The 27,821-nt window shown below is 39.9% G+C and overlaps 1 protein-coding gene across 3 annotated transcripts in view; it reads left to right on the plus strand.

The window, feature by feature from the left end:
• Nucleotides 1-26,967, plus strand: part of LOC110079378 (uncharacterized) — a 58,509-nt gene extending 31,542 nt beyond the window's left edge. For all 3 annotated transcript variants that reach the window (XM_072992487.2, XM_072992485.2, XM_020794386.3), the window contains 7 exons: nucleotides 2,193-2,303; nucleotides 8,521-8,699; nucleotides 16,320-16,477; nucleotides 18,369-18,411; nucleotides 21,401-21,587; nucleotides 24,230-24,365; nucleotides 26,703-26,967. In XM_072992487.2, the coding sequence (XP_072848588.2) occupies nucleotides 2,193-2,303; nucleotides 8,521-8,699; nucleotides 16,320-16,477; nucleotides 18,369-18,411; nucleotides 21,401-21,587; nucleotides 24,230-24,365; nucleotides 26,703-26,802 (914 nt within the window). In that variant the 3' untranslated portion in view covers nucleotides 26,803-26,967. The remainder of the gene's footprint in view (nucleotides 1-2,192; nucleotides 2,304-8,520; nucleotides 8,700-16,319; nucleotides 16,478-18,368; nucleotides 18,412-21,400; nucleotides 21,588-24,229; nucleotides 24,366-26,702) is intronic.
• Nucleotides 26,968-27,821: the final 854 nt, after the last annotated feature.

Consider the following 27,821-nt stretch of genomic DNA (forward strand, 5'->3'; position numbering starts at 1 on the left):
TCTAAAGCCAAGCACATCCATTGGAGTCTGCTTTCAGAGTTGTGGGGTGTTTTGCTATAGCAGTAGCAGGAATTGAGACCAATCTTAAAAAGCTAAAATGCAGAGAAGCTCAGAACCATAACACAGGGTCTGTCCACACCGGGAGATTAGGCACAGTCCCTTCTGTGTTTAAAAGGTTCTTATCTTAAATGTGATCTATTTTAACTCTCAGTTGAGCAATCCTTCTGTTCACACTGGAGATTGTGCGGCAGGTCCTTTTCTCATGTGCTAGAGATACATACATACAAAGCAAGGTCACAAGTAAGATTAGCCAGGGACGGCCGCAACAGCAGCTGAAGGCAGCTGCACCACAAGGGGAGAACACTGGGGTGAAGACTGAGGAGACAGAAGGGAAGTAACTCCCCTTTCCCAGTCTTTCTTCTCAGCTGGGACTCTGTTGGGGCTGCACGGCCTTGTGGAGCACAGCCAAAGAAGCCAACATAACCCTCTTCCCTGCCTTTTCTCTCAGACCTCATTCAAGTGCCTGGGATGGCTTTCCCTTTTTTGTTTCTTCAAAATGTAAGTGGCATATCAAACTGGCAATGCATCAACCTGGCATGATTTTAGAATTTCACTGCATCAGTCGGGGAAATCTTAAAAATAAAAGAAGGTGAAAACAAAGGAGAGGATTTCTCTACCCTCCCTTTCAGTGCCACAAGCCACCTAATACATCACAGGGTTGTCTCCTCCAGTCACAAAGGCGAAACAAAGAGGCATTATGCATCTCAGCGAATTGAACCAAATAGGTTACATGCCCTAGCCCTGTGCCAGAAAGATAAGGGGCAGCTCATAAAGGGGAAGGATGGGTCGTTCTAAGTATAAATACAAGTGGATGAGGTCACTTTTTTCATGCCAAAGACTGCCACATACCATAGCTAAATGCCAATATCGACACAATAATTACCATGCAATTTCTTTGGCCATTTACTTTCATTTTCAAGTGAATAATCCTTAGAACCTGCTCCACTAAGATGGCTTCTTCTCACCAAACTGCAGGAGATTATCACAAAAATTCCTTTCAGAATTTTCCATAAGTCTCACAGATGCAGTTTTCAAGCACATAAGAATTGTATTGTTGCCCATATGAAGACTTTCCAAAATCTCATGTCACCTCTCTTTTTTATGTATTACTCCATTTCCTGAATACTAGACTTGTCATAATATAAAATTTTCATTGAAAATTGCAGAAACCTACACTGCCATGTTACTCAGATATCCTTCCATTCTACCCATCCCCACTGCCTAAAAAGATACTTTTGAGTAAAAAGAAGACGCAGCATGATTCTGGGGTACATACCAGTAGGATTCAAATGACCGTGCATTAATGCTCCAAAACTGAACATGCTTATATAAATTCTTTTCTATTTCTGGCCTGACATTACAAAAGGTTTCCTATAAAAGTACACACCAGTTTCAGCTGTCAATCAATAATCTAAAGAAGGATCAGATGTATTTTTATATCTCAGCAGCAACAGCTTTTCTTTCTTTTCTTTAAAAAAAAATCCATAGCCTCTATTCTTTTTCACATAATGATGATAGCACAGCAATGTGAGGAGAGGCAAGCAAGATTCAGGCCTTTGATGTAGACTTGTGAGCTGATCCTATTATGTGGGAGATTTTTCATTCATTGTGTTGGCCACATGAAAAACCAGGGCAGCAAAGAGGGGAATCCTGGTTTTCCTCCTCTTTGTTACGGAGCATAGCAGTCTCTTTGGCTTTGCTTTTAATCACCTCTTTGTTCCACTTTATCTCTTTACTCCTTGTTTTGTTTGTGTTCCATGTTTATAACTGCCTTTCCCACTTTTCGCTGTCCAAAGTGCCTCATGTAAAATAATGAATACATCAATTAATGCAACATGTATGTTGCAAATCAGAAGCAAATATGTGCAACCTAAATCAGATAAGGAGAAAATCTGACAGCCAGTAACTCTCAAGGAAATGCCCGAAAAAAGAAAATAACTATTTCCTCAACTCTGAATGAGCTTTGTGAAATATTACAAAGCAAAGGAAAATCTTGCCCAAATTGTCTGGACAGGAAACTTGCTTCTCTGAACACTGGGTTATATTTGTGCATGTGTGAATGATGTTCTCTCCTTTGCAGTGATATTATCAAAATGTCACTGAATAAGAGCCTTCTTTGTGTTCTCTTGTAGACAGCGCAGCTGAAGAAGCAGGCCTTCAGATTGGAGACATTGTGATGGCTGTCAATGGCACAGATGTCACCAGCATGCCACATTCAGAGGCTGCAAATCTGGCAAGAAAAGGTAGTCCAACCCATATCCTCAAGAGTTTATGTCTTCTAAATTGTGTTCAATTGGGGAAGGAAAGAAGGGGGGGGAAGAGAGGAAGGGGAAGGGGAAGGGAAGGGAATTTTTCATATTTAACTATTGAGAAAGATCAACTTAATAATATAAACAAGGACAGCAACAAAAATAAAACAAAACTTTGTTATATAATTCAAAGGACACAAGATCCGAAGCACAAATGATTGATTTAGTGTCATGCACACCAATAAAACAAGTTATGGACTAACGATGAACCAGATATTACCTGATGGATGGGTTTGATAATGATAGCTAAACTAGCAGCTGAAATTAACAAGGCTTAAAATACATAGATTGTTTATTGTTTTCTTTGGCCTGTGCTGCTGATATGGCAAGGTTTCTAACATATGAAGTGATTGGATCCCGAACAAGCAAAGATTGCAAATGCACTGAAGACTCAAGAGAGGGCACAAGAAATGCAACTTTTAGATACTCCGGCTTTCCTGCCAATCATAAATAGGAATCAAAGGTAGATGTTGGGACTGAGGTAAAAATCCAACCAAATGTGAGCTGCATCAAAAGAAGCCATGGTGGCTGTGATACAACCCACATGCCTAATGCAGTCAGCCTCTTTAAGTTTAATGCAAATGTTTTTTATCCCCTCTGGCTATAGTATAAAAACCCCTAAGTATTATATATATCTTTTGTGGAGTACATCTATCTTTCAGGAGCCCTTGGCTTCCAGCTCTGGTTAAATCTCTTCTATCTGTGTCTGTTCACTGCTCTTCAAAAAGTTTCTGTCCTCCCCAGTGCTGCAAGCTTGTAATTCCTTCATTGTGAGCCCATTCAATCCTGGTTCAATATATATTTTACCTCGTCCCACCCAGGTAGATTTTAGGAACTCTTTCCCACAGCTTAGCATCTTTCTCTTTTCTTCAAGAAACTGCATAGCAAAAAGAGCAGCCAGAAACCTATGGCACTTTAAAGACTCTGAAGATGTGAATTCCAGTCCATGGAGGTTTATGGTACATATACTTTAAGATAACAGAAAGACTTTGGTCATCTTTGTTGCAACACACTAGCATAGCTACCCTTCTGGTATTTGTAACAGATAGGATGACTGACATTTCTCCTCCTATGCTATTTAAAGGCCTTCTAGAAGGCAGTATACAGCAGGGGCTGGGGAACCTCTAGCCCTCTAGATATTGTTGGGCTTCCCATTACCATCACGGCCATTGCTACTGGCCCAGCATGAAGACTGCTTCTTTGAAGACTGTTTCTGCTCTCACAGATGGCAGGTTTATCAATATTTGGATGACCACAAATTCTTCAATTCTGGTGCAGCAGAGCTGGCCATAATCCAAGCAGAGGGACATGGCTATTCCATCTTAATTTTTATACTGTGGGAAGATAATTTCCCCAGATCCTTTTCGTTCAGTGAAAAGATGTGACTCTGGATGCATATTTATTTATTTATTTATTTATTTATTTATTTATTTATTTATTTATTTATTTATTTATTTATTTATTTATTTATTTATTTATTTATTTATTTATTTATTTATTTATATCCTGCCCATCTGGTCTGGTCGACCACTCTGGGCGGCATATGAAGAAGTTCTTGACATGCCATTGTTTCAACAGCATGTACAAAACAAAAATAGGAATTCCTCAGTTTTTCTTAATGAGATCTTTCATTAATTTCAGGAAACAAAGAGCAAACTCAAAAGAACTCAAAGAAATCTGATTGGAATTTATGTGGTTAGACAGGTTAAGGATGCTGCATGTCTGAGCTTTTTATCATTAGACAGTGGACGTTATCTACAAATGTTCTCAGCCTGATGTGTTGGAAAAGCTGATTTTGACAATAAGGAGACATTATTTTGGACACACAAAGACTGATAGGGCAGCAAGATGACAGCAATCAAAGATGAAAGTCTGGATTTAAAAAAAGACTCTCATTTTATCTGTGTGGCAGCAACTAATGTTGTTATCTTCTCACAGTATCACTTAAATCTGGGCCAAAATGCCAGGTGGAAAGAGCACATTTAGCAATATTGCTTTGGGGGCCCATGCCTTAAAGACAAATGAGTCCCAAAAGTGGCCTTCAAGACATCAATTCACTTTTAACATCTGGTCTTTTTTTTCAGGAGAAAAACTGATAGCTGGCTCAATGAAGACATTAGCCCTGTCTCTATATAAGAAACCAATATCTAGTAGGTGGATTTGACTTGTTCATTTATGAAGAAGTCCATTTCCCACAGAAGAAACAAAGGAGCATTTATATTAATTTAGAAATATTATCTGTTGGGATATATTTTGAATCAATGTTAGCCTCAAATTCACATTAATGAACCTACTGAGCTCTGAACTTCTGTGTGACATAGTTTTGGCAGTGGTCAAGGTAGGGCTTATAAACAGAAAAAAAATACTTTCACAAGACACTGACAAATATATTTTAGCATGCACCAAGTTATTTCGTTATACAGGTGGAATTCACACTCTTACGTCAGAAAAAAAAGTCATCTGTTGTCAGTCTCTGTTTTCAAAGGAAGTTTTAAAAATTATTCTGTGAGATTTCTGCTCTTTTCCCATATCTGAGAGAAATTCTTGAGGTCCTATATTCCTCTCAACCCTAACAGGCATAGCTTAGAGCATATTTTCAAATACTGTTGTCTTTCAGATATCCTTTCAAAAAGAACTTTAAGATGCTACTTATGTGGGTATTTTCTGAGTGTCAATAAAACTCTGAACTTATTTTTAAGTTACAGAGGCTAATGTAAAGACATCACTTTTGATTTCTCCTTTCCTCAATTCAAATCCCTCACTCTTTTTTTAATATAATAAATTCAACATGAGATACAAAATGTTCTGCAGTGTTGCCACTGCACCAAGAGGTTGCTCCACCCTGTAGTTATTCTGGATTCAAACAAATACCATTGCTTCCACCTAGTTTTCCACATCTGTCCAAAGACAGTGCCTGTGTCTAGTGTTAACTATTAGTTTTCTAATGTCTAGTGTTTCTACAGCAGTACAAAATGCTTGAAACTGCACATGTTCTGACTGTTGGGCTTCAGTGGTGGTTCTTAATCTTCAGCTTCCCAGGTACTTGGGACTTTAGCTTTCAGAAGCCCCAAGTAGCATGGGCAATGATTGAGTAAGATGAGAAATTTAATGGCCAGGCCTAAAATATTTATCTCTGTTGGCTACTGGGTTCTTTTCAAATACAGTTCAAAGTTCCCATTCTAACCTTTGGTATCTTAAAGAACATTTACTGTCATGTGAACTGGCCTTTTTATTAACTTAGTTTGGGGTGGCAGGACTCTGAGGTAAAATGAGTGGCTATCAGAGGCAGAGCTTTCTTTGTATTGTTACCTATCTTTTCCACCTCATTTCCTCACTGGTCAGGAAAAAATAATTTTGCCAACAGCAAAGGAACAAATAAATGATTTCCACAAACATTGCAATATGTGTTAGATATTAAAAACAAAGCATTAAAAGGAAGTAGCTTTCTGCATGTTTGAACATGTAAATACAACATAGCTAATACATAAACACCAAATGTGTTTCAGTCATAAACTGGATTTTTTAAATTGTCATAATTTCATACATATGCAAATGGGGAAAAAAGGCTTTCACTGACCTTTTGATTTGCCTCCAAATGTGCTGAATTTTAGGTCCCTAGTAAAGACTGTCTTGTTTTTCTGGAAATTTAATGATGCTTCTTGGTTCTTTGGCTGTCAGTTCATTCTTGTTATTTTCCAACTGTCGGTACTATGATTGTTGGTTTATCTGATCTGGTTGGAAATGTATTTGTTGTTTGTTGGGAATGCTAGATTTGAAAATTAATTAGTCCAAGTTGAATATTAGAAATTGGGAAGCTAACTCACTGGTATAATTTGAAAATGTTTGAAAATGTTTAATGTGTTACATTAATGCTATCACTGCATTAATTAAATACTAGTTTAAATGTTTTTTGTGGAGGACAGATGCTACTCTATATTTCCTGTCACTAAAGGGAAAGGGGCCAATACCTCCTTTTCAAAACTAGATTTTACTGATTGATTGACTGACTGACTGACTGACTGATTGATTGATTGTATTTTCCCCCAAAATTGAGGCTCAGTTGGGGCAGCTTAGAAAACTGTGAACAGACAATAAAAAATAAAATACAATAGAATTACAAATCTTAACATCAGATTAAACTCATTAAAATAAATTAAAATTAAAATGCTTTTAGATATTTGATTGCAAATGCTAACAGTCATTTACCATTAAAAAGAGAGCCAAGAATATTAGGAAAAAATTAATTGAAGTGCTTAATTTTCAACTGCTGCCTGAATAAAATGTTATTTGCCTATCACCAGAAATATAGCAGGTGCACGAAGGAATCCAGGAGTATAGACAAGCTGTAAACCTGGGTTAGCCCTTCCAGCACAGGTTGCATCCCCATTCCATGTTCTGCTCTAAAAGACTGATATGGAGCACTCTGCTTTGTATGGATTAAGCCTCAGCTTGCTAACTCTCACTGAGACCATTACTGACTCCAGTCTCTGGTTTAAAACTCAAATGGCTTCCTTAGATTTTGGTGGAAAAGAGAAACAGAGTTGGGTGTCATCAGCATACTGGTTTATATTTATACAGTATTAGGTAACCCACTCTTGGCCCTGTAGAGACATTTGTACTACAACAGCCACCTAAGATTCCTGGTTGTGTTTTATTTAAGCCAAAATATGGCTTAGTTCACACAACCAGGAGTCTGTCATACTTCTTTTAAGATTTTAGTTAATTATAATTATCAGCAGTCCTACAGTGGAAACTCATACTGTATAAACAAACTGCTGAATAAGCCCAGTCACTCTTTTATAGCATATCATTATAATGAAGAAGCTTTGACTGAAAATATAGGCCTGGTTAGAAGCAAATTCAGACTTTTGTTCTGCTGTCCGAGGCAGCTACTGAGATTATAGCAACCCATTCCTAATCAACACAATTCAGCTTAACACATCTGTCCAACAACTGGGGGAAAATTGTTTCAGGACCCGTGAATAATGTTTGAAAAAGAATATTATTTTGAGCAACATGAGAAACTAGCAGTTTCAATGATCTGCATGATAAGAGTCCAGTTACATTTGAAAGAAAGAAAGAAAGAAAGAAAGAAAATCTGCTTTTGAAGCAGGTGAAGCAGGTTTTAAATCATTTTTAGAATAACCATTTATAGTACATGACGGATGCATATTTTTATTTTTTGCCCTGGAAGCAAGTTATTTTAAACAGCCAGGAGAGTGTTGTTTATTTTAACTCATTATTAAATCTGATTCGATTTGAATTGTTTACATGTGTGAATGCCTGTATCAGTATTCGTTGTATCTCGGGAGTCTACCAAAATGAGTGCCAAGAGCAATGGAGGGGAAAAACAAATTGCTTTATCTTTCCTTTACCCCCCTCCCTTTTCCCTCCAGGCAAGAATGAAAATTGGAGACTGGCAGGGTGCAGGAAGGGGAGATATAGTAGACAGCCACAAAGAAAGCAGCTCCAGAAGGCAGGTGAAGCAGAAGGAAAGGGGAAGGTGGAAATTCAGGACATGTCATGCAGGCAGGAAGGCAGGAAGGAAGGCAGGAGTGCATAACCCACTCTTGTGTGCATGTACACAGCAGTGAGGAGGAGGAGAAAGACCCAGTGACTTTCAGGCTTCTCCAATCCCAGTCACCTGCCCTAATTTCCTAATGCAAACAACCTGCCCCCTCAGCTACAGAAGGCAGCAAGGGGAGGCATTGTTGACCAGCTTCTTTTGGTGCTTGAGCTCAAATACAGCCCTTGATGCTGATGCTGCCATCACTGACCATAAGGCTATGCACACTGGAACAAAAAAACCCTGAGTCTAATTCAGTTTATAATACCCCCAACTACCTCCTGATTTATTACATGAGTGTAACCGCGCCCTAAGTGTTATTTGTTAAGAGTAACTTTCCAGGTTCTGGTCCATTTGTGGCATTTGGCCATAACAACAAAGAAACATAAGGCTCTGCCAGAAAGAAAGAAAATGATTTTTTTTTTCAGGATTGTTCTTCAAGTCTTTTTTGACAGGTAGGTGTTGATCTCATTCATTGTCACTTTTTTGTTCTTTATACTGCGTTGTACAGAAGATTGGTATTTTTCACTTCACAGCATTGCTTTTAATTTAGTATATAAACTAACGTAATGTAATATATTTCAGGACCAGATATCTTGACCTTGTTGGTCGGCTCTGATATCAGTCGTTGCCCCAACACGCCTCGTCCCACATGTCGAGGATATCTGCACAAACGGACCCAGTCAGGTATCCTGAGAGGGTGGAGGAAGCGATGGTTTGTGTTAAAACATGATGGCTGCCTCTACTACTACAAACACAAAAAGGTGAGTCATGGTCTTATATATAACACATGAGAATCTGGAGATCTATACCCAAAAGTAGGAGAGACTTGGTACAGGGAGCAGATATTTCCTTCAAAGCAGAGATGGACCACTTCTGAGACATCTTGGAATGCACAAACCACATCTCAGAAGATGGTACCCTCATTCCCCCTAATCACAGTAGTGCCCCTATACTGTACCTGTGGGTGATCCATTCCAGGATCAACCATAGATGATTGAAACCACAGACAGGAGGGAACCGATTAAAGAGAGTGAGAGGAGGGGAAGAGCAAGAGGAGGCGGCAAGTGTGTGCGCACTGAAGGCTGGGTTTCAGATGTTAACATTTATAATGGTTGATGTGGACAGAATTGAAAGGAAAATCCGACACTTCATAACACATACAATCAGAACACAGAAGTGCGAAGGATGAATCAAGGTAAACTGAAAACTGTAAGGCAAGGCATTGAACATAAAAACATTGCAGTACTTGGTGGTCAGTGAACTAAAGTGGAATGGAACAGGATATTTTCAGTCAAACAATTACAGAGTGTTTACTTGGGAAATGGCAAACCCATAGGAAACAGAGTGGCTCTAAGATTTAGCACAGGCAGCTAAGGGCTACAATGCAAAATCTGACCAAATAATATCAATCAGACCCTGCAGAAAACCTAGAAACATAACCATCATTCAAGTCTATGCTCCAACTACAGATGCTGAAGGAGATGAAATTGAAAGCTTTTAAGCAAGCATACAAGAGGAAATAAATGACACACCAAAACAAGACGTACTTACAATCATAGGTGACTGGAACACAAAAGCACAAACCAAATGCTGGAAAATTTGGCCTAGAGGATAGAAATGAAGCAGGAGAACAACTCATAGAGTTCTGCAGAGCCAATAGTTTGCTTCTTGCAAATATATGCTTCAGTGCTTGGAGAACTTGAAAGTAGAAATAATTGTAGAAAGGGCATAAGAATTCTTTCAAAACGTACAAATGCCAGTTCATGTCTTCAGCTGTGTGCTACAATGTAAGCACAGTTTTATTTCAGATATTAATTTACCTCTAGGATTAATTAGGAGGAAATCTAAGTGTCCATGTGACAAATTTGATTTTTGTATATTTCCCGTATTTAGGAAATCTTTGCTAGTTAACCTTATGTATAGCTGATTAAAACTCCCAAGAGAAGGCCTATTCCAAATATTGTTTTGGGTTCAATTCAATTTTTACTTCTATTTATGAGCAAAAAAGTTATATTTTTTGTATTTGATAAAATATGAAAAATATTTGTTCACAATAGCTCTCTGAATAAGTTGAATATATTTTGAAGCTCTTTTTTCATTTTACTTCATGCATTGTAGACGATTTTGTTCAATCTTAAAAACTTTTTTCCATAAAACCTGGCTTTGAACAGTTGCATTACAAAAGGATTTCCTTGATAAATATTTTATTACAGCTTTCTTGGATTAAGTACAGTTAAAAATGGAGAAACATTTCTATGACTTTCATTAGAGCTGACTGAAATTTTAAGTGAGATATTTCATTATTCATATATACCCATATAGTATATTTTATACTTATCTATCTATCTATCTGTCTATCTGTCTCTCTGTCTCTCTGTCTCTCTGTCTCTCTGTCTACCCACCTACCTACCTACCTGAATATTCACTATAAGATGTGCAAAACAGTTTATAAAATGTTAAAATGAATCAATTTTCTTTGTAGTTTGAAAAGCCCATGGTAATTTTGATCTGTATCCAGCAGATGGAGCAGTTTGATCACAAATATATGTCAAAGTGCTGGCAATGCTATATGTGTCTCAAAATGACATTTTATTTAAAGAGATTTTCACTCATTTAGCCAGTGGCTTTTCTAAAATATGGAAGAGGGAAACAGGGAATAATCTATTGCCTTGTAAGATTTACGCAGCACATGCCTTTTTCTTAATTGTTTTGTTTCTGTGCCATAAAATACTTTTACACTATTTTGCTGTAGCTGTAGATCATTATTAGAGCAGTGGTGTGTCACTTTTCAAAATAGTTTACAAAACATTTGCCCTGAGTCAGAACCCTAGCATAGGCTGTAGCTCTTTTGCCTCTTCCCATTTTGGACCTCAATCCAATTTTTGGGCCTCCTACACTGAATATTGTCTTCAGATAAAATGTCCCATTCATTCTCAGGGAGTGTATTCCCCGACACACATAGCAGGCCTAGAGACCCTGTGTCAGTTTGGAAAGGCAACAGGGGACAAATGATTAAAGTGCCCTACCCCTCACACCAAGTTTTCAGTTTAGACTGGAGAACCACACCCATTAACCAGTACTATATAAACAATTAATAATTCTATGAACTGTTTCTTCTTGACTACTCTAGTCAAACAGCCAAAAAGCACCAAATATGATCCTCCAGTTGCAGTTTACAGACTATTACTATGCAACTGGTTTGACTGGATCCTGGTTCATATTGGTTCCTTACTGGATTGGATCAGCTCAATTTGGTCTGTATTCCTTGGCAATCTTGTCAGTGGCCAGAATCCTGTTTGTCTAGGCATAATGTGAATGTGCTTAGAGAAGCATTTCTGTGCAAATGTGGTTGGCATTCCCTCCTGACTGTGCAATTGCACAATCATGAGACAGTTTCTGTTTTAACCAATTGTGCAGTGCACCTGCAGAAGTAGTTGTGATCATCATTTCCACCATAGTACATTATACAAATGTAGTTACTCAACAGGATTTATGTAAAGCTTGGCATCCTTATTCCTGCTGGCAATGTGGACACAATGTTGTGCAGTGATATCGGGTCATTTCCTCACTTTTTTAATCGTGGACACAGAAGAACAATATCCACATTCATAAACCAAAGGAATTTTTTTTAAATAAGTGAATTCTTTACATCTCTTGTTTATTTGAGTGTGTATGCTGATATAACTAAGCCTCGTGGCACAGTGGTTAAACCGCTGTAATGCAGCCAAAACTGCTCACGACCTGGGGTTCAATCCCAGGTAGCGGCTCAAAGTTGACTCAGCCTTCTATCCTTCTGAGGTCGATAAAATGAGTACCCAGCTCGCTGGGGGGCAATGTGTAGCCTGCATAATTAACTTGTAAACCGCCCAGAGAGTGCTTGAAGTGCTATGGGGCGGTATATAAGCAGCACGCTTTGCTCTTTTTTGCTTTTGCTTTTCCAAAAGTAGTGTCCTTACTTTTTGCTGATTGTTGATCTCAGTCTTGTTTCAGTTTTGACAGTGGCACATTTGTTTGTCCCCTTCTCTCCACCCCTGCCCCACCATTTTGAACCTAGATTTTTAGCTTATGTGGTCTTTTGATTTCAGTCTAGGAAAAGATTGAATACTTGCACTGAATAGTAAAACGTATTAGAAAACTTTATATTAAAATGAACTTTTGAAGTAGCTAGCATGTCTCCTGGACCTATCTGTCTGACATTTAGCAGCATTAAGCCTGTTTGAAAAGGCTAACATGTATCCCAGTTCCATGAGCATATAAATTTTATCAATGTGTGAAGAAATAAAAGGTTATGGCCCCTCCAACCCACCTCCAAGGCAATTCAAATGAAAACATGCATCCAAAATGTATTTTAGATCTGAATTGGGATGAACCAGGTCTGAACTGCTGGAAATCAAATTGAACCTGAATTCATATTCAGAATGAAATCAGGATACCTGGAACCTCCCTAAAGCAGACCATGCTGGGGATCCATGATTGCCCTTACTCAAGGACTTTCATAAGTACGTATTTCAAACACATCTTGTGTGCTCTCAGCAATCACCACCAAGATTTTGTTTACAACTTCGCCAGAGAAGGCAATTGTGGGTGATGACCTGCAGAACAACAAGAGTTTAGCTATTCCTTGTGGGGAAATGACGCAGTAGCATCTGTTTCTGCAGAACAGAAGGCTCCTTCACTGATGTTGAAGGCATTATCCCAGAAACGATGGGACCAAAGGGCCTCAATCTTTTCTTTGTGGGACAGGATGTTCCATGAAGAACCTGGAATGCCTGTCATGGCTTCCAACTTCTACAACCACATATATGTTTTATGCACCCTGTGGGGGGGAAGGCAGCAACGAGCTTAGATTTGGAAAGGGGACAGAATACGTATCATCTTACAATGACTTGTGGTAACTGTCAAGATTAAAGCTATTGTGCATAACACCAGTGTAAATATTGAATAGAATTCTGAAAATTAATATTTTTGCCCATATAAATATATAAAGAGAGAGTGAGAGAGAGAGTGCTGTTTTTCTCCACCTGACTACCAGTGCAAAGTGAAAAGAGAAAGAATTATCTGAATTTCTTGCTGAGCCTTCAGAGCCCAATTTGTATAAAAGACATAGTCTGCTCACTGTGTTTAGACCTTTCTATTCAGTGAAAGAACATTCAAGCCCTTCTTCTTTCAACTCTATGTATTCACTGCTAAGTCTAAGTGCTTTATATAAAAGGCTTAACTATAAATAGATTTAGGTCTGAGCCATTCCTCTGAGAGGTTCAATGTGCATGTGCTTTTTATTCTGACAGAGAGCTTTATCCATCACAAGCAGAGCGTCGTACCATTCTTTATAAGCAGCCTACAATCAGATTTCATTTATGGTGCATCTATGGTGCACATTGTTACTGGATGTGTTTGCTAATTAAACACTAACATTCTATCTGGGCTCACATCCACAAAGCTAATGCTGCCATAAATCTATTAGTCTTCAAGGTGCCATGACTCATTTTTGAGCATCCTTTGTGTTTCTCTTAAATGATTAAATTTCTTTGCTGACAGAAATGACAAGATACATTTTTCTGTGCCAAAGCACGTCATGGCCTGGCCCAAAAACCAATTAGATACAGGAACACATAGATTGCAGCTCTACTCCTTTCTTTTTGAGTCACGCTGGAAGAAGTGGGTCAACCCGAGGCAGGTCTCAGTGGATTGGTAGGGTACTAACAATGAATATGAAGGGATGAATATTTCCCCATTTTTATTCGTCCCACACCCCCCCCCCAAAAAAAGGCATCCATTCTACCTTAGCCTACATTAAGGGAATCCAGACTGCACTTTGCAAAGATGGCAGCTGCAGCTTCCCTGCCCTAAATGAAACTGCAGCCACCATCTTTGCAAAGGGCAGTCAGTCTCCCTTTTTACACTGGCTGCGGAGGCCAGATGGAGACCTCGATAGTGGCGATTATGCTGGGGGGACATCAGTGGTGGTGGTGGGGCATCGGGGGGTAGCAGGGGTGGGGGGCACAGGGGGTGGCAGCACAGCAGGGGGGAAGTTTTTTTAAAGCAACCCCCATGAATCGACAAATGAATTCATGCTTTGTCAGTTCATGGGGGAAACTTCATGCTTTGTGGGGGCAACTTAAGCAGGACGACTCGCCAAAATAGTGAGTCATCCCCATCTCTAGTTTGCGTATCATAAAGGGGATCCATCGTGGTGTAATGGATAGAGTGGCTGGTAAGCACTGAGGTGACATGGGTATGAATCACTGGTCGCTTGGTGTGTATTAGGCCAGGGTAACACGGTTGGTAAAGCCACTCTTTAAATATGTCAGTTGCCTTGAAAACCCTATTAGAGTTGCTGTACGTTGGATATGACTTGATAGCACATTAGGGGTGAAGAATATTAAGGCAAAATTCTCCACGCTCTTCCCAGAGGCTAATCCTGTCTAGAGCAGATCAACTGGTTTAGTTGCTGAATGATCTTTAAACACTTGCATAAATTCTGTTGATTCAATGATTATTCTAGTCAGAACTAGCAGCTGAATTTAGGTCACTAAATTTTGTGAGAGCATACAATTTCATTCTTATCTATGACTGCTGTTGAATTTCAATGGAGGCAGAGACACTGGGGGAATCAAAGGAACTGTCTCCCACAGGGTAACATCCTGGCACCATTACTTTTTAATGTTTACAGAAATGATCACCTGACATTCCCATGCTCCAGGACATCATTAAAAAGAAAAGGGCACTTCTAAGTATGTCACAATGGCATGTGTTGAACCTATCAGAATGAACCCTAAAATCTAGGGATGCCGGGCTGGCATTTTAAGCCTGAGACTGAGAACATAGATCCTGAAAAATGGACTTTTAGGGCAAAAACATGAAAGCTGGCAACTCTAATCAGGAAATCAGGAGCAGTTGGGGAAAACTGGTGTTGATACCTTCAAAAAGAATGACAAATAGCGGGAGTGTTGCTATGCCTTGTTCAGCACTGAGTACACACTGATTAGTGTGGATTGGGACCTTTTCTAGCCTTTCATAGAGATATTTGGAGTTGAACCAAGGATGTTTTGCATGCAAATCACATGTTGCAGTACTGAGCTATCAATTTTCCCCAGCTTATTATTAATCTCTTTTCAGTGCCATTCTTGTTCTTGATTTGCATTTCTGTTTTTGCAGTTAGAATGAAATGTGTGTCCCACTTCACAGTTTTCTTGAGGGGGAAAAGCAGCTTTACCAGAATATTGAAAGGAATTCTATATGAATAAAATCCTTTGATCCTAGCACCTTACTCCGGAACGATGTGTGCCACTAATCTCTACCTATTCCTAGCTGAGTATCTGGGCTCAGTGGCTCAGCACAACAGTGTTTGTTGGTGTATTGTGCTTGCTCCCCTTCAAATTCTTGCCTGTCCTATCACTGTGACATCAGAGAGGCTTCCAGTGTCTCATCACGAGGACCTACCCTGTGCTGTCAGGTATTGGTCTTGAATCCTCAGGGAGTGGCCGGCTGCTGACTTGGCAGTCCTAAGACTCTATTGTTCTCACCTTTTTTTCATGAATCCTCACTATTCATTTTTATGATTTTGTATGAAAATACAGCAGCCTGATCTATTTACCTGCAGCAGACTGTCAAGCATAACAACCATATTAAACCAAATTTGCCTCACTAGACTTTGGATCCAAGGCATGATGATGCCTCATCTCTGAGTCATTATAACATTATATTGTTTGCTCTCATCTATCATCTGTTGTAAGCTCTGCAGAGACTATGGTGATGCCAGTGGGAGAGGTGGGGAAAAATTTGGCCAGAGAATTGGTAGAAATGCAGCTCTGTACTTTCTAGGTCTCCTCCCTCCCAGCATCACAAATGGAAAGGAAGTCCATCCTCAAGATCTGTAAAATACTGAGGAATGTTGTGAACCATCAGAAAAAAAGCATATGGGTTCAGTGCTAATGTCTAAGGAAATGCACAAGGCCTGCTCCTTTTGTTCTAGAACAATTAGTCTGGGACAACCTCCATTAGTATCTTTTGATTACCATTGCTGTTTAAGACTCTACCTATAAGCATACATTGAAAAAGCTTTGCTCTGAATAAACAACAGTGCAATGGAGGGGGGGAAGAGCCCTCTTTCAATGTAAGTAGAACATATGCAGACAAACCACTGTCTTTCAGTGTGTTCCCATGGATTGTGATTCAGAAGTTTCATTATACCCAACATAGCTCCCTCTCAGTCAATAGATATAGACTTGCAGCCTTTCTCTTTGTTTTTGAAAACAAACGCAACTCATTTGGGCAATTGAAAGGAAGCATCTATTTCCTTTGCCAAGAGCTATGCATCTCGCCGGGACATTTACTCCAGTTTTTCCTCAATGCTTTCCTCTCCCCACCTCTTATTACAGGATGAAGGAAAGTGCAGACCACTTGAAGTAACAAAATTAGAAGGTGCCGAAATTGGTGTGGACAGTAGCCTGGGCAAAACTTTTGTGTTCAAGTGCATTCCTCAGACTGGAAACAGGACTTTCTATTTCTGTGCCACGTCAAACCAAGAGATGAAAAGGTACCCAATCCACTCATTGCACCTTTTCATTGCCTCACCACCACTTTTGTCTATTGCATTTTGTATTTGTATATTCAGATCAGTTAGGGCCTGATCAGATGAGGCAAATATTCCCCACTTCCAACGATACCTTCCATACCCCTGTTGTACTGAATCAGGGCCATGTGGTAAATATAGCGGCAATCGTTCCAATGTGTTCTAATGTTAATGAGTATTTTCTCCTATTTGAATCATTATGGCCAGCAACACTGTGGTACTGATTTATTTTCTTTCTTCTTTTTTGAGGCAATGCAGCCACTTCCTTTTTTATTTTTAACTGATACATTGATATATTGGGAAGGCACTTCTGTTTGGTAAAAATTTCCTCTATTGCACTGGCACCTCTGGAAGAACTGCATTGCACACAGTGGATCCAGCATCCTCATCCAGGGCTGTGTGGCTTGTCGGACAGTAGGTGGAGTGATGCAACGCCTACAAATTCTTTGCTATACCTGGCGGTTGATATAAGTTTACCTACCTATTGACATACTGGCTGTGAATTTTTTTAAAAAAAAGATCATAGCAGGGTAGCCATGCAGCAGTAAGGGCAGTCACCTTCCCTGGTGACTTGGATTCAGAAAAGAATTGATAGAGTCATGCATCGCTAAGGAATATATTGATATGCCTTTGGAATAAAATAGGAGAAGCCTCCCAGTGAGTGGAAAATAAACTGCAGTTACACTGCTGGCTGGGTGAATGCTTCAATAATGGCTGTGCATCATGTGATCAGAAATTTCTACAAGATCTAACAGGCATAACTAGGGAAAATTTGCCTCATGTGATCATGCCCCTACATAATCACCAATTAACCCTGGAGAGGAAAATATATCGTATTGGGATTTCTTTGGAGTTGTCTCATACTTTTATTATTTTTATTGTTATTATTTTATAAGGATATGTCTTTATCAGCACCTTTTTAGTTCATTTTTTATTTTCTTTGGAGTTGTTTCTCTTTGTTTATTAATACAAGGAGAATTCTGTCAGATCAGACCAAAAGCATCTTGATTCCAGCATCTTTTTTTTCCTAACACAGCCCAGCTCATAAAAAGCCCATAAGCAGGATATGCACACAATTACCTTCATCTCCTGCTGTTCACCAGGAATGCCTTCAGAGGCATGCTATTGTATTGCAAACTGTGTTTTCTATATGTCTTGATCATCTGTAATCTCTCCTATTCATACTTTCATCAGTGACCCTTCTGAGTTAGGCTTCATTAAAACTTTCTGTGTCACACGCGTACACACAGCATTGATGTGCTGAAAGACAACTGTCCCGCCCTGCAAGCACCAGTGATATCCTTGGATATATGTGGTTCTGCACATGTGTCCTCAGATAACAGAAAATATGTATCATAACAGCTGAAGTTCAAAAAACCTGCAAACCATTAATGTTACTATTACAAATATATTGGGAATGTTATCACTTACTCTGAGATTTAACTAACTCCCACATGTCCTTGAACCTGTCTGTGCTTGTATGCCTGAGGTGAAGGATAAGCTGGCTCTTCTTCCAATTCCATGTACAGAAACTGACTAAATTGACTGTTGAATTTTACTCCAACACAGGCAGTAGGTCACCTCATCCAAGGGCAGTAGAATAGCTTAAGGGAAGCCGGACAGGCCATGTGACACATACAGTTCTGTCCTCTGCTATCTCCTCATCTCTCAGTCTCAGAATTTGCAGCATTAGGCAAATATCTCACTATGCCTAATGTTAGGGCCAGCTTCCATGCCAAATATTTCATTTGCAATTTATAGCATATTACCCCCTTTCCCTCTTGAAGTGCATAAAAGCACTATGTTTTTCTTTCCTGCCAAGTGTTCCTATGGTATGCTCTCTCTTTCCTTGCAGGTGGTTGGAGGCCATGGAGAAAGCTGTGCACCCTGTTCATCAGGTAATGCTTTGTTTCAGAGAGTTATAGTCAAAACACTGCAGAAAATGAAAATATTCAAGGTCAAAACTATTGCAGGTTTTCAAATGTCAACTATCATTAAGAATAGAAGGGGAAAGATTTTTTGTTCAGTTATTTCTTCAGGTACTACGAGTACATATTATTTCAGTCTTTTAGCAATTTCTCCTAATTCAAAACCAGATTATTTTCATGGATTATTATCTTTTTATGCCACATTAGGTCCAAGATACTGCTGTATTTTTTTTTTGTAAAGATAAATAAAAACATAATCATAGAACTGGTTTAATCAGTAACTATTGCTTCCAGTTTTCCCCTTTTAAAAGAAGAATGGAAAAATTAATGTAACATTACAGTTCTCATTTATAGTAATCTTTGCACTGCACAGCAGAAAGGGACCCAATGGATCATCGAGTCCAGACCCTCTCAAGGAGTCACACTGGGGAATTGAACTCCCAGCCTCTGGGTCTGCCACCTAAACTACTGAGCTATTCAGTGATGTCTGACAAGCTATCCAGAGTTTTATAGAAAATCTTCATTTTGTAAAGGACAGCAGTTATTTTCATCAAAAACTCTGTGGTGCCACATACTGAAACATAGACAAGGACCAGATTCATACATTACAGGAATATGGCTTTTTCCATTTTGGCTTGTTGAAATGTGCATAACTGCAAGGAATTATGGGACTGGGTTTGTTTGTTTGTTTTTTTACAGCCACCATGTACAGCGTCTAATGAGCTACCAGAGAAGCTACCAGTCCCACAACCCCTTGTAGTTCTCACTGAGTTTAGCAAGTCCCACCTCCTTTCTCCTATTGCAGTGACTGCAGAGAAGAACACGCTGAGCCTCAGGTGTGGGTGCTGAAACTTCTCTAAGGCCTTGGCTTCCTGCCAACATTCTGGCTAGGGGAATTTGTGATGAATTGTGGTAGTTGTAGTGGGGGGGAAATCTGCACGTCCTATGCCTAGAAAGGTCTCTCCTAAGGCTTAGCTCCTGGCAGTAAACATTTCATGCTGGTCTTCTTAGTCCCACCTCTTTGGGTCCCACCTTTGGCTTTGCCTCCTCTTGCAATGTAGTTTTGAAGATTTTCGTGAATGTTGTGAATTTGGCCTTGAGGCTAAAAAAGCCTTGCTTGTTTTATCGTGGTGTACAGATGCTATCAATATGCCCCCTAAAACGTGAGATTTGGGGGTCCATCTATTCTGTTAAATTTGCTATGCATCACTGCAGTCCTCTTTTGCACTTTGCTGCAGTACTCCTTAATCACAAGGAAGGAATTCAGCTAAATATGCTTTCTGAAATTTATCCATAATTTCCTCATAGGCTTATCAAGAGTCCAAGAGAAACAATGTAATTTAAAGAAAAGTAGATCATCCAGATTATCTGTTACTCAACGGCGTACAGATTCTCCTCAAGGACTTTAAATGAGCAACTAAACAATTTTTGGATTTTGCAGATAAAAAAGCACATCAGCTTTCCACTATAGACCCCAAGATTTCAGAAGTTGGAAAAATGAGCAAAAATTAGTCGGTATACCTTTTAGTCATCAGAGCAATTTATCCTTTAAGGATGATACTTTTATTTCTTCATGAGACTGCAACCTGTTTTAATTCTCCCGAGTTCTGCTTCAGTTTTTAGACCTGTCCTACATAATTAGCCACAGAGATGTTCTCCAACTTCCATTCCATAGGGAAATATTTGGGCTGTGATGAGAAACAACCACAATATAGCAAGCACAGCAGTTTTTCTGGCACACCTTTCTCTATATTGTGCCCTTGTCATTACATCTGGATGTTATTGGGCCCTCTTCCCCCCTCCCTTAGAATTCATTGTGACTATTGATTTGCATCTCTGCATTGATTCAGGCAATGTTTAGGCATGTAGCCATATAGCCATCTGTTTATCTTCCATCCATTAATTTTTGATTGCTTGCCTCAGAACAGTTATTTGATTATTACACCAGGATTAGTAACCATGACATAACAGTGCTCAGCAAAGTTGTTTACAGCCACATTCTGAATTGTCACTTCTTTAAGAAACAATTGACAACCTTGTGGCATGTTGAAGATTAAGAGATATACTATAGAGAAAGCTTTCAAAATCAAGAGCAAGAGTGAGCAACCTATGACATTAAGGCTGTATGTGGCCCTCACTCTGATCTCTTGTGGCCCTCAACCCAGTTTCAAAATCTCTCTGTAAGTGAACGGTTCTGCAAGAGGTCCTCTCTCTCCAACATATCTGCTAGATGAGAAAGGAAAATGGGCGTGTGTGCACAGTTTTTTTGGGGGGGGGGTGTATAACTCTGAGTGACTGAGATATGAAAACATGCCCACCTCCCAAGTCTACTTCATTAGATGCAGTCCACAGATGCTTACACCATGATTTTTAGCCTTTGTTGTTGTTTGCTGGAACAGACCAACATAACCATTCCTCTAGGAGTTGCCCTCAGTGTAAGCATGATAGAATATTTGTGAAGTTCATCTGGCTGTCTATGAGAATGATAAATTAAGACAAATGTCAAATGGGTGTCAATTTAATTAAAGAATGGATTTGTTTCATTGCTTAAATATGCATTCTTAATCTCCAGTGCCACCAGGTGTATTTGGCTAGCTGTGTTTCTTGGCAATGAAACGTCAATTTATATATCACTTCTTAACCAGCAGTGGTTTTCAAGGCATGTATCGTATAAAATGTGCTGATTAGCATAACCTATAATACAATCTTTTGTCATGAAATGAGAATACCAAATCATAATTAAACAGACAGAGTTTTTTCAATCTCCTTCTAATGCAGGGAATTGTAATGTAAATGACAGAATATTTTCCTTAAGACTTTCTGAGAGGTACTGTATGTGCTGTCTGTGGTAACACAGAAAGACTATCAGCTGTTATCTGGATGTTTAGAAAAACCTGCACAGCTTTTAGCCTCTTTACCAGTGGGAAGAAATGATCTCTGTTCTAATTCAAACCTATAGAACCATGTATGGGTAGATGTGACTCTACACAACACAAGCCTTCCACCACTTGCAATAAAAAATCCAGAGTGCCTGGGACTTCTTCACGAACTGGACAAAAATAAGGACACGTGGAACCAACACTATTGCATTTTGAAAGATGGCTGTTTATATTTTTATGCCAGCATACGCTCTACACATGCTCTTGGTAGGTGGTGGCCTTTCTTTTCCTTTTTTAAAAGCACATGGTCTTTCTTGTCATTAACATAAAAGGGCCAGTCATGTAAAATGGGAAACTTTGGTGAGGGCTGGAATTACAGAGTGAAAAAAATAAGAGTCACTTTATGAAGCCACAAGCTCTTTGTATTCTTCACGAGCTTTAGGTGGACCATACTTTCTCTGCACCTTTTCTAAAACTAGCTCAGACAAATGTCGTAAAAGATAATCTTGCCCGTGTGTCTGATTTTAGCACACCATATGGTATGGCAAAGAACATCATTGACCAAGTTCCTGGGGCTGAGGTTGGTATCCCTCCCATTAAAAAAAAAGAATTATGATAGACAAGAGAAATGCCAAGAGAATTGTATACATCTGAAATACCCCCAATGCCTCTGGGTCCCACCCAGAATGTAGCATCCTTCTACCACACAATATTGGGCCTCAGAGAGACTCTGGGGAAAATAAGGTGGTGGTGCAGTCACTTGGTTTAGCTCTTTTCAGAACCAGCTGTAGGGCACATCAGACATCTGCCTTCACTGTACCATTCAGTCCCACTTATCTTCCTGATGTTGCCCTTGATGATCTGCCTGGCCCCTGCTGCATGCCCCCAGCTCTACTGTAGTTCCCTTCCAGCTGTGTATCACTTCAAAAACAGACAAAGGGCCCCAAACCAAGAATTCGTCAAATGAGCCAATGGGCATGCTGGTTTGGTTGGGAACCTACTGATGGGTACAGGACAACGCCCAACAATGGATTCAGGCTAGTTGGAAATAAAGCCAGTATTTCAGATGGAAAATGATGTTGTTTCTTGGCAATGAAGTGTGGAAGTGACATGAGCAGAAATAATCTGACTTACCTTGACTCTTCAGATCAACAATAACTCCACCCCTTTCCCTGTGACAACATCTTGGGAGCTTATTAGCCTTCCCTGTCCCAAGGTTGGCCTTGCTTTGCTGCTCTTGGCCCACTGGCATGCCCTGTATATCTGCTGGTTGCTTTGGGACTAGATAAGAATTCTTGATGTAGGCTAATTCAAACAGTGTATTGAACAAAGGTGGCCAGGACTTTCTTGCCCAGCCTGCATATATGTGCCTCCACAGGGCACATATGGGCAAAGTAGAGAGGGAGCTGTTATAAACAGGTAGCCACAAAAGATGAGTAATGAAGAAAGTACACAATAATAGTGCTAAGCTCTTTTGAATGCCTTAGGGTGAAAGTGAACCCAGCAAACAAGCTTCTTGGATCATTGGTTTCAAGACTGTCCTGAGGGCATCCTTTGAGGCCAACATAGGTCACAACTTACTTAAAGTCCTGAGTACTTGAGGGAATATGAGCCTGAAAAGATCTCCCAGAAGTGGGCTGGTCGGGGCTGTGCTGTAAGTATGCAGCAAAGCGCTGTGACTGGGGACTCACCCATTAAAGACAGGAGAGGTGGTGGTGAAAGAGCCCTACTCCAGCCCTAGGAACTGCAATATGGACAGCCCCACTGTGCAGTATGGTGATTTAAATGTATGATAAACAAATGTTATGGTCATAGTTATCCCCACTGCCTGGGTCTTGCCTCTTATTTCTGTGCAAAGGAGGCCATTCCTTATGATAATGTGTAGTGCGCGTTACGAAAAAATGTTCCTAAAAGTGCCAACAAAGGGTTTAGGGACAATGGGAAGAACTCAAGGGCTTGCAAGTCAGTAGAGGAGGCTTCTGTGGGTGGGCAAGATGTGACCCAGATATTACTGGCTCAGGAAAAGGACACAATTTAGCATACAGTGGTGCCTTGCTAGACATTTACCCCGCATGACAGTTTTTTCGCTAGGCATTGACTTTTTGCGATCACTATAGCAATTCGCAAAACAGTGATTCCTATGGGGGAATTTCGCTGGACAATGTTTGGTCCCTGCTTCGCAAACCAATTTTCACTAGACGATTTTGACAGCTTCCTCCATGCTTGCAAAACAGGTGTTTTCGGGACCTAAGCTTCGCAAGACAGTGATTTAAACAGCTGATCGGCAGTTTGCAAAGTGGCTTTCCTATGGCTGATCTTTGCTAGACAACAACGATTCTTCCCAATTGGAATGCAGTAAACAGGTTTCAATGCATTCCAATGGGGAAATGCTTTTCGCTAGACAATGATTTCGCTAAACAGCAATTTCAGTGAAACGGATTATCATCGTCTAGCGAGGCACCACTGTACTTACAAACTTGTCTTATGTTGCACTTAGTTGAGGTGGCAGCTTTTCAAGGTATCAAGTTGAAGTCTTTCCCAAGAATGCTTCCTGAGTACTTTTGTGCTCAAGACAGCAGGAGTTAAATAAGAGCCTCGTGGCGCAGTGGTTAAAACGCTGTACTGCAGCTAAAACTGTGCTCACGACCTGGGGTTCAAATCCCAGGTAGCCGGCTCAAGGTTGACTCAGCCTTCCATCCTTCCGAGGTCGGTAAAATGAGTACCCAGCTTGCTGGGGGGGCAATGTGTAGCCTTTATAATTAAAATTGTAAACCGCCCGGAGAGTGCTTGTAGTGCTATGGGGCGGTATATAAGTCCAATAAATAAATAAATAAATAAAATAAAATATGAGACCATCTTCATACTTAGTTTGTCCTGTACCGCTGAAGTGTGACTCCTTCTTTTTCTAGGTGGGATTTACTTGCAGGGATACACTGTAAGTGAACAGGCTCTTGGTTCCAGGAGGTCCGTGATTGAAGCAAAACCACCTTCTGAGGAATTCAAAACCTTTTACCTATGTGCAGAAAGTGTAAATGAAAACAAACGGTAAGATGACGTCATCGTGTTTACAGTCTGTCACAACTGAAATTGTTTTCTGTTTCTATGCGCTTGTTTTCACACCTTTCCTTAGCTGTAAATAAAATCACAGAGAAGGACAATGTGTTGTGGCCTGAGAGCTATTGCCTGAGTGATGGACTGCCTTCTCATAGAGAGTAAAATATGCTGAGAACAATTGTGTTTCAGATAGAGATGCTGTTGTATCTTTCCCACAGACACAAGGAAGGGAACTTAAATAGAAAAATGTAATTTCAAAGGGAAAAGCTCAAATACCATTTCAAAGACACACAAACACAAAAGTACTGTTGCACTGTCAAGACAAATTTATTATCACTAAAATTCCATGCACTTCAACTTATTTCATCAGGTGTGTGAACTATTATCCACAGTTGCCAGAAGGGTGATATGTGAAACTTTAAAATATATTTTCACACAAATAGAGAGGACAAAAATTTAAACATAAGACACCAAACATTTTTTAAACATCCATGAAGTGGGAGAAGTATAATCTGTGTTAACTCTATATGAATTTCAGATGAGGTTATATTGAGGCTAATCAAGTGAACATACAAAATAGTAGTGCTAGGGCAACAGCAGGGAGTACTGAATCTAGTTCGAACTGTAAACATAAAAACACTGATTTTTGGTGAGGTGAATGGCCACTTGAATATTTTGGCACATCATATGCTCATGAGAAGGTAGAACTTCACTCTGTTTTAATTAAGATTTTATGTATTTCCCAAGAATGCTATGACTTCTGGGCAAGGCTAGTGATCTGTCAAGATGTTTAAATCATCAAATATCTTGGGTTGGCTTCAGAAGTGTCATTAGATGCAGGCATTCAAATCCAACTTTCTAACTACACACAAGGAGAGAGGACAACAGATATGAACATACAGGCTCTACCTTCATTCTCTTGACCCTCATTGTGTTGAGGGCACATATCTGAGATGGAAAGCCCTTTTGGTGATGAAGACTTTCTACACTGTACAGAACTTATGACCATCAGGATTCTACATTACACAGAGAAGAAGCTTTCATTACAAGCAGAAGAAGCTTTTTGCTTCAGGCACTTGCCCTCGACATGAATGGATATAGAGAAGGGCAAAACTAGTACACTCATGCATGTTCTTCTTCCTTGCCTATTGTTAGAAGGTGGCATCTGAATACCTAAATAGGGCTTATGATGGGTTCCAATTTGTCTTCTCACTTCAGCCTCCTACATGAGGGATGGGGAACATGTCATCTTCCACATGTGGTTGTACTGTAGTTTCTTTGCGATCAGGAGTCTGGGCTAGGACTGAAGGGAATTTCAAGCCAAGAACATTTGGAGGGTCATACATTCCTTACCTCATCCCGCATAGCACTTTCAGTTGCTGGTGTTTTTAAGAGAAAACTGGGCTAGAACTGGAGCATAGATTAAGAATCAGTGAGTATGTGTGCTCTGTGCTGTCAAGTCGGAACTGACTTATAGTGACCCTAATAGGGCTTTCAAGGTGAGAGAAATATTTAAAGAGTGATTTTGCCAGTTCCAGACCCTCAGTGCATTTCCATGACCAAGTAGGGATTCAAGTCCAGGGTCCTAGTCCAGCACTCCGTCCACCACACCACACTGGGAATCAGCAGAGTACAGTTATTTTTGTTGTATACTGTCAGGTTTCTTCCGAATTATGATGAATTAGTACTGTCCCAAAGGTCCAATCATTACCAGTCCTACTTAAGTCCTGTAGTCAAAGGGCTATGGATTCCCCTGAAATGGCATTAATTTAATTCAGTGCCAGTTATGGCACTGCATTGAATACAACAAATCAAAAAGAAATGCTATGGCTGAAATCTTGTTACAGTTATAACCAATTGCCTGATAATTCAATGGTTTAGGTATCTGGCTTTGGAGTCAGGGGTTGGGAGTTCAATTCCCCAATGTGCTCCTTGACAAGGGCTGGACTCAATGATCCATAAGATCCCTTCCAGCTCTGCAGTTCTAAGATGATGAGTCCCTGCTGTGTAGAGGGCACACTTGTGTGCTCGAGAACTACAGTGAGGAGTCTGTTCCCTAGGAGGGAACTGAATGTTAAGAACTGTGTTATGCTAAGTAACAGGATTTCAGCCTATCAATCATTTTGAAAGCCCACACTCATGAACATTCCAGTTAAGGATGGCTTTCAAACTTTGCAGGTTTATTTATCTCCACTATCTCTGGTATCACACCCATTCAGGTAGGATTGCTCATGTATTATACCGATAACACACCACTTCAAGCACTGTTTTTTCCTGCAGTTCTACACATGTTACTTATTTTGGGCCCTACTTTTTCTTCTTTTCCAGATGGATTACTGCACTGAGAGCCTCTATTAGCAAGTGGTTGCCATTAAACAAGGCCATTCAAGACTTCATGAATCGACCACTGGAAGAGACTAGGATGTGAAGAGCAATCCAGTCCTCTACACTATAGTTCAAAACAGGGATGCCATTACAGACAAATGTTCCCATGAAAAGCAAACCCAGAAACATTTGATCATAGCATATCTCTCATGAACTGCAGTCCACATAATTTTGTAAACATTAATTAGTAAATAAACAAAAAGCTGCACACTTTGACTGTTCTATTTTTTGTTTGTTTGTTTGTTTGTTTCAGTCTTGGCTTTTGGTTATAAATCTCACTGGATGAGCTACATACATTTAGAAACATGTACAGTGGTGCCTTGCTTAACGAGCGCACCGTTTAACGAAGAATCCACATAGCAACCCATTTTTGGGGGTTGCTAATGTGATCACATTGCATTGTTTAGATAGGCTAAGCATCGCATTGCGATCATTTCTGCACCCGGCGGCCATTTTGGGAACAGCTGATCGGTAGTTCCAAAATGGCCGCCGGGTGCAGAAAATGCCTGCCCGCACCATTTTCGCGCCCTGCCCTCGCTTATCGAGGGCGCAAAAATGGCGGCGTTATGGAGAAACTTCACAGAACGGTGAGTTTAAGAGCCATAGGAATGCATTAAACTAAGTTTAATGCGTTTCTATGGCATTTTCCGTTCCGTATAGCGATGTTTCCCCATAGCGATGGTTATTCCGGAACGGATTAACCTCGCTATGCGGGGCACCACTGTAATATGTTATGGTTTTGTTTTCATTATTCACAGGTGCAACTGGAGCAGCATAACTGGGGCTTTGCTCCAAGCACCAACATTTAGAGAGTGCCAACATGTAGATGAAAACATTTCTCTTTCTTCTACAGGGCACCATGTTCTGCTCCTTTCCTTTTTTCTTTTTTTTCTTTTCAGGGCTGAATGAGTAGAAGACTTTCTGGTTACTCTTGTGTCATTGTTGAAAACTCATAATAATGGGCTCAAGCTACAGAAGCCAGATTTATTTTATTTTTTATTTTATTTATTTATTTATTGTATTTATACCCCGCCTATCTAGTCATTTCGACCACTCTAGGCG

This window comes from Pogona vitticeps, chromosome 2 (genome assembly GCF_051106095.1).
Source record: "Pogona vitticeps strain Pit_001003342236 chromosome 2, PviZW2.1, whole genome shotgun sequence".
In the NCBI taxonomy this organism is placed as follows: Eukaryota; Metazoa; Chordata; class Lepidosauria; order Squamata; family Agamidae; genus Pogona; species Pogona vitticeps.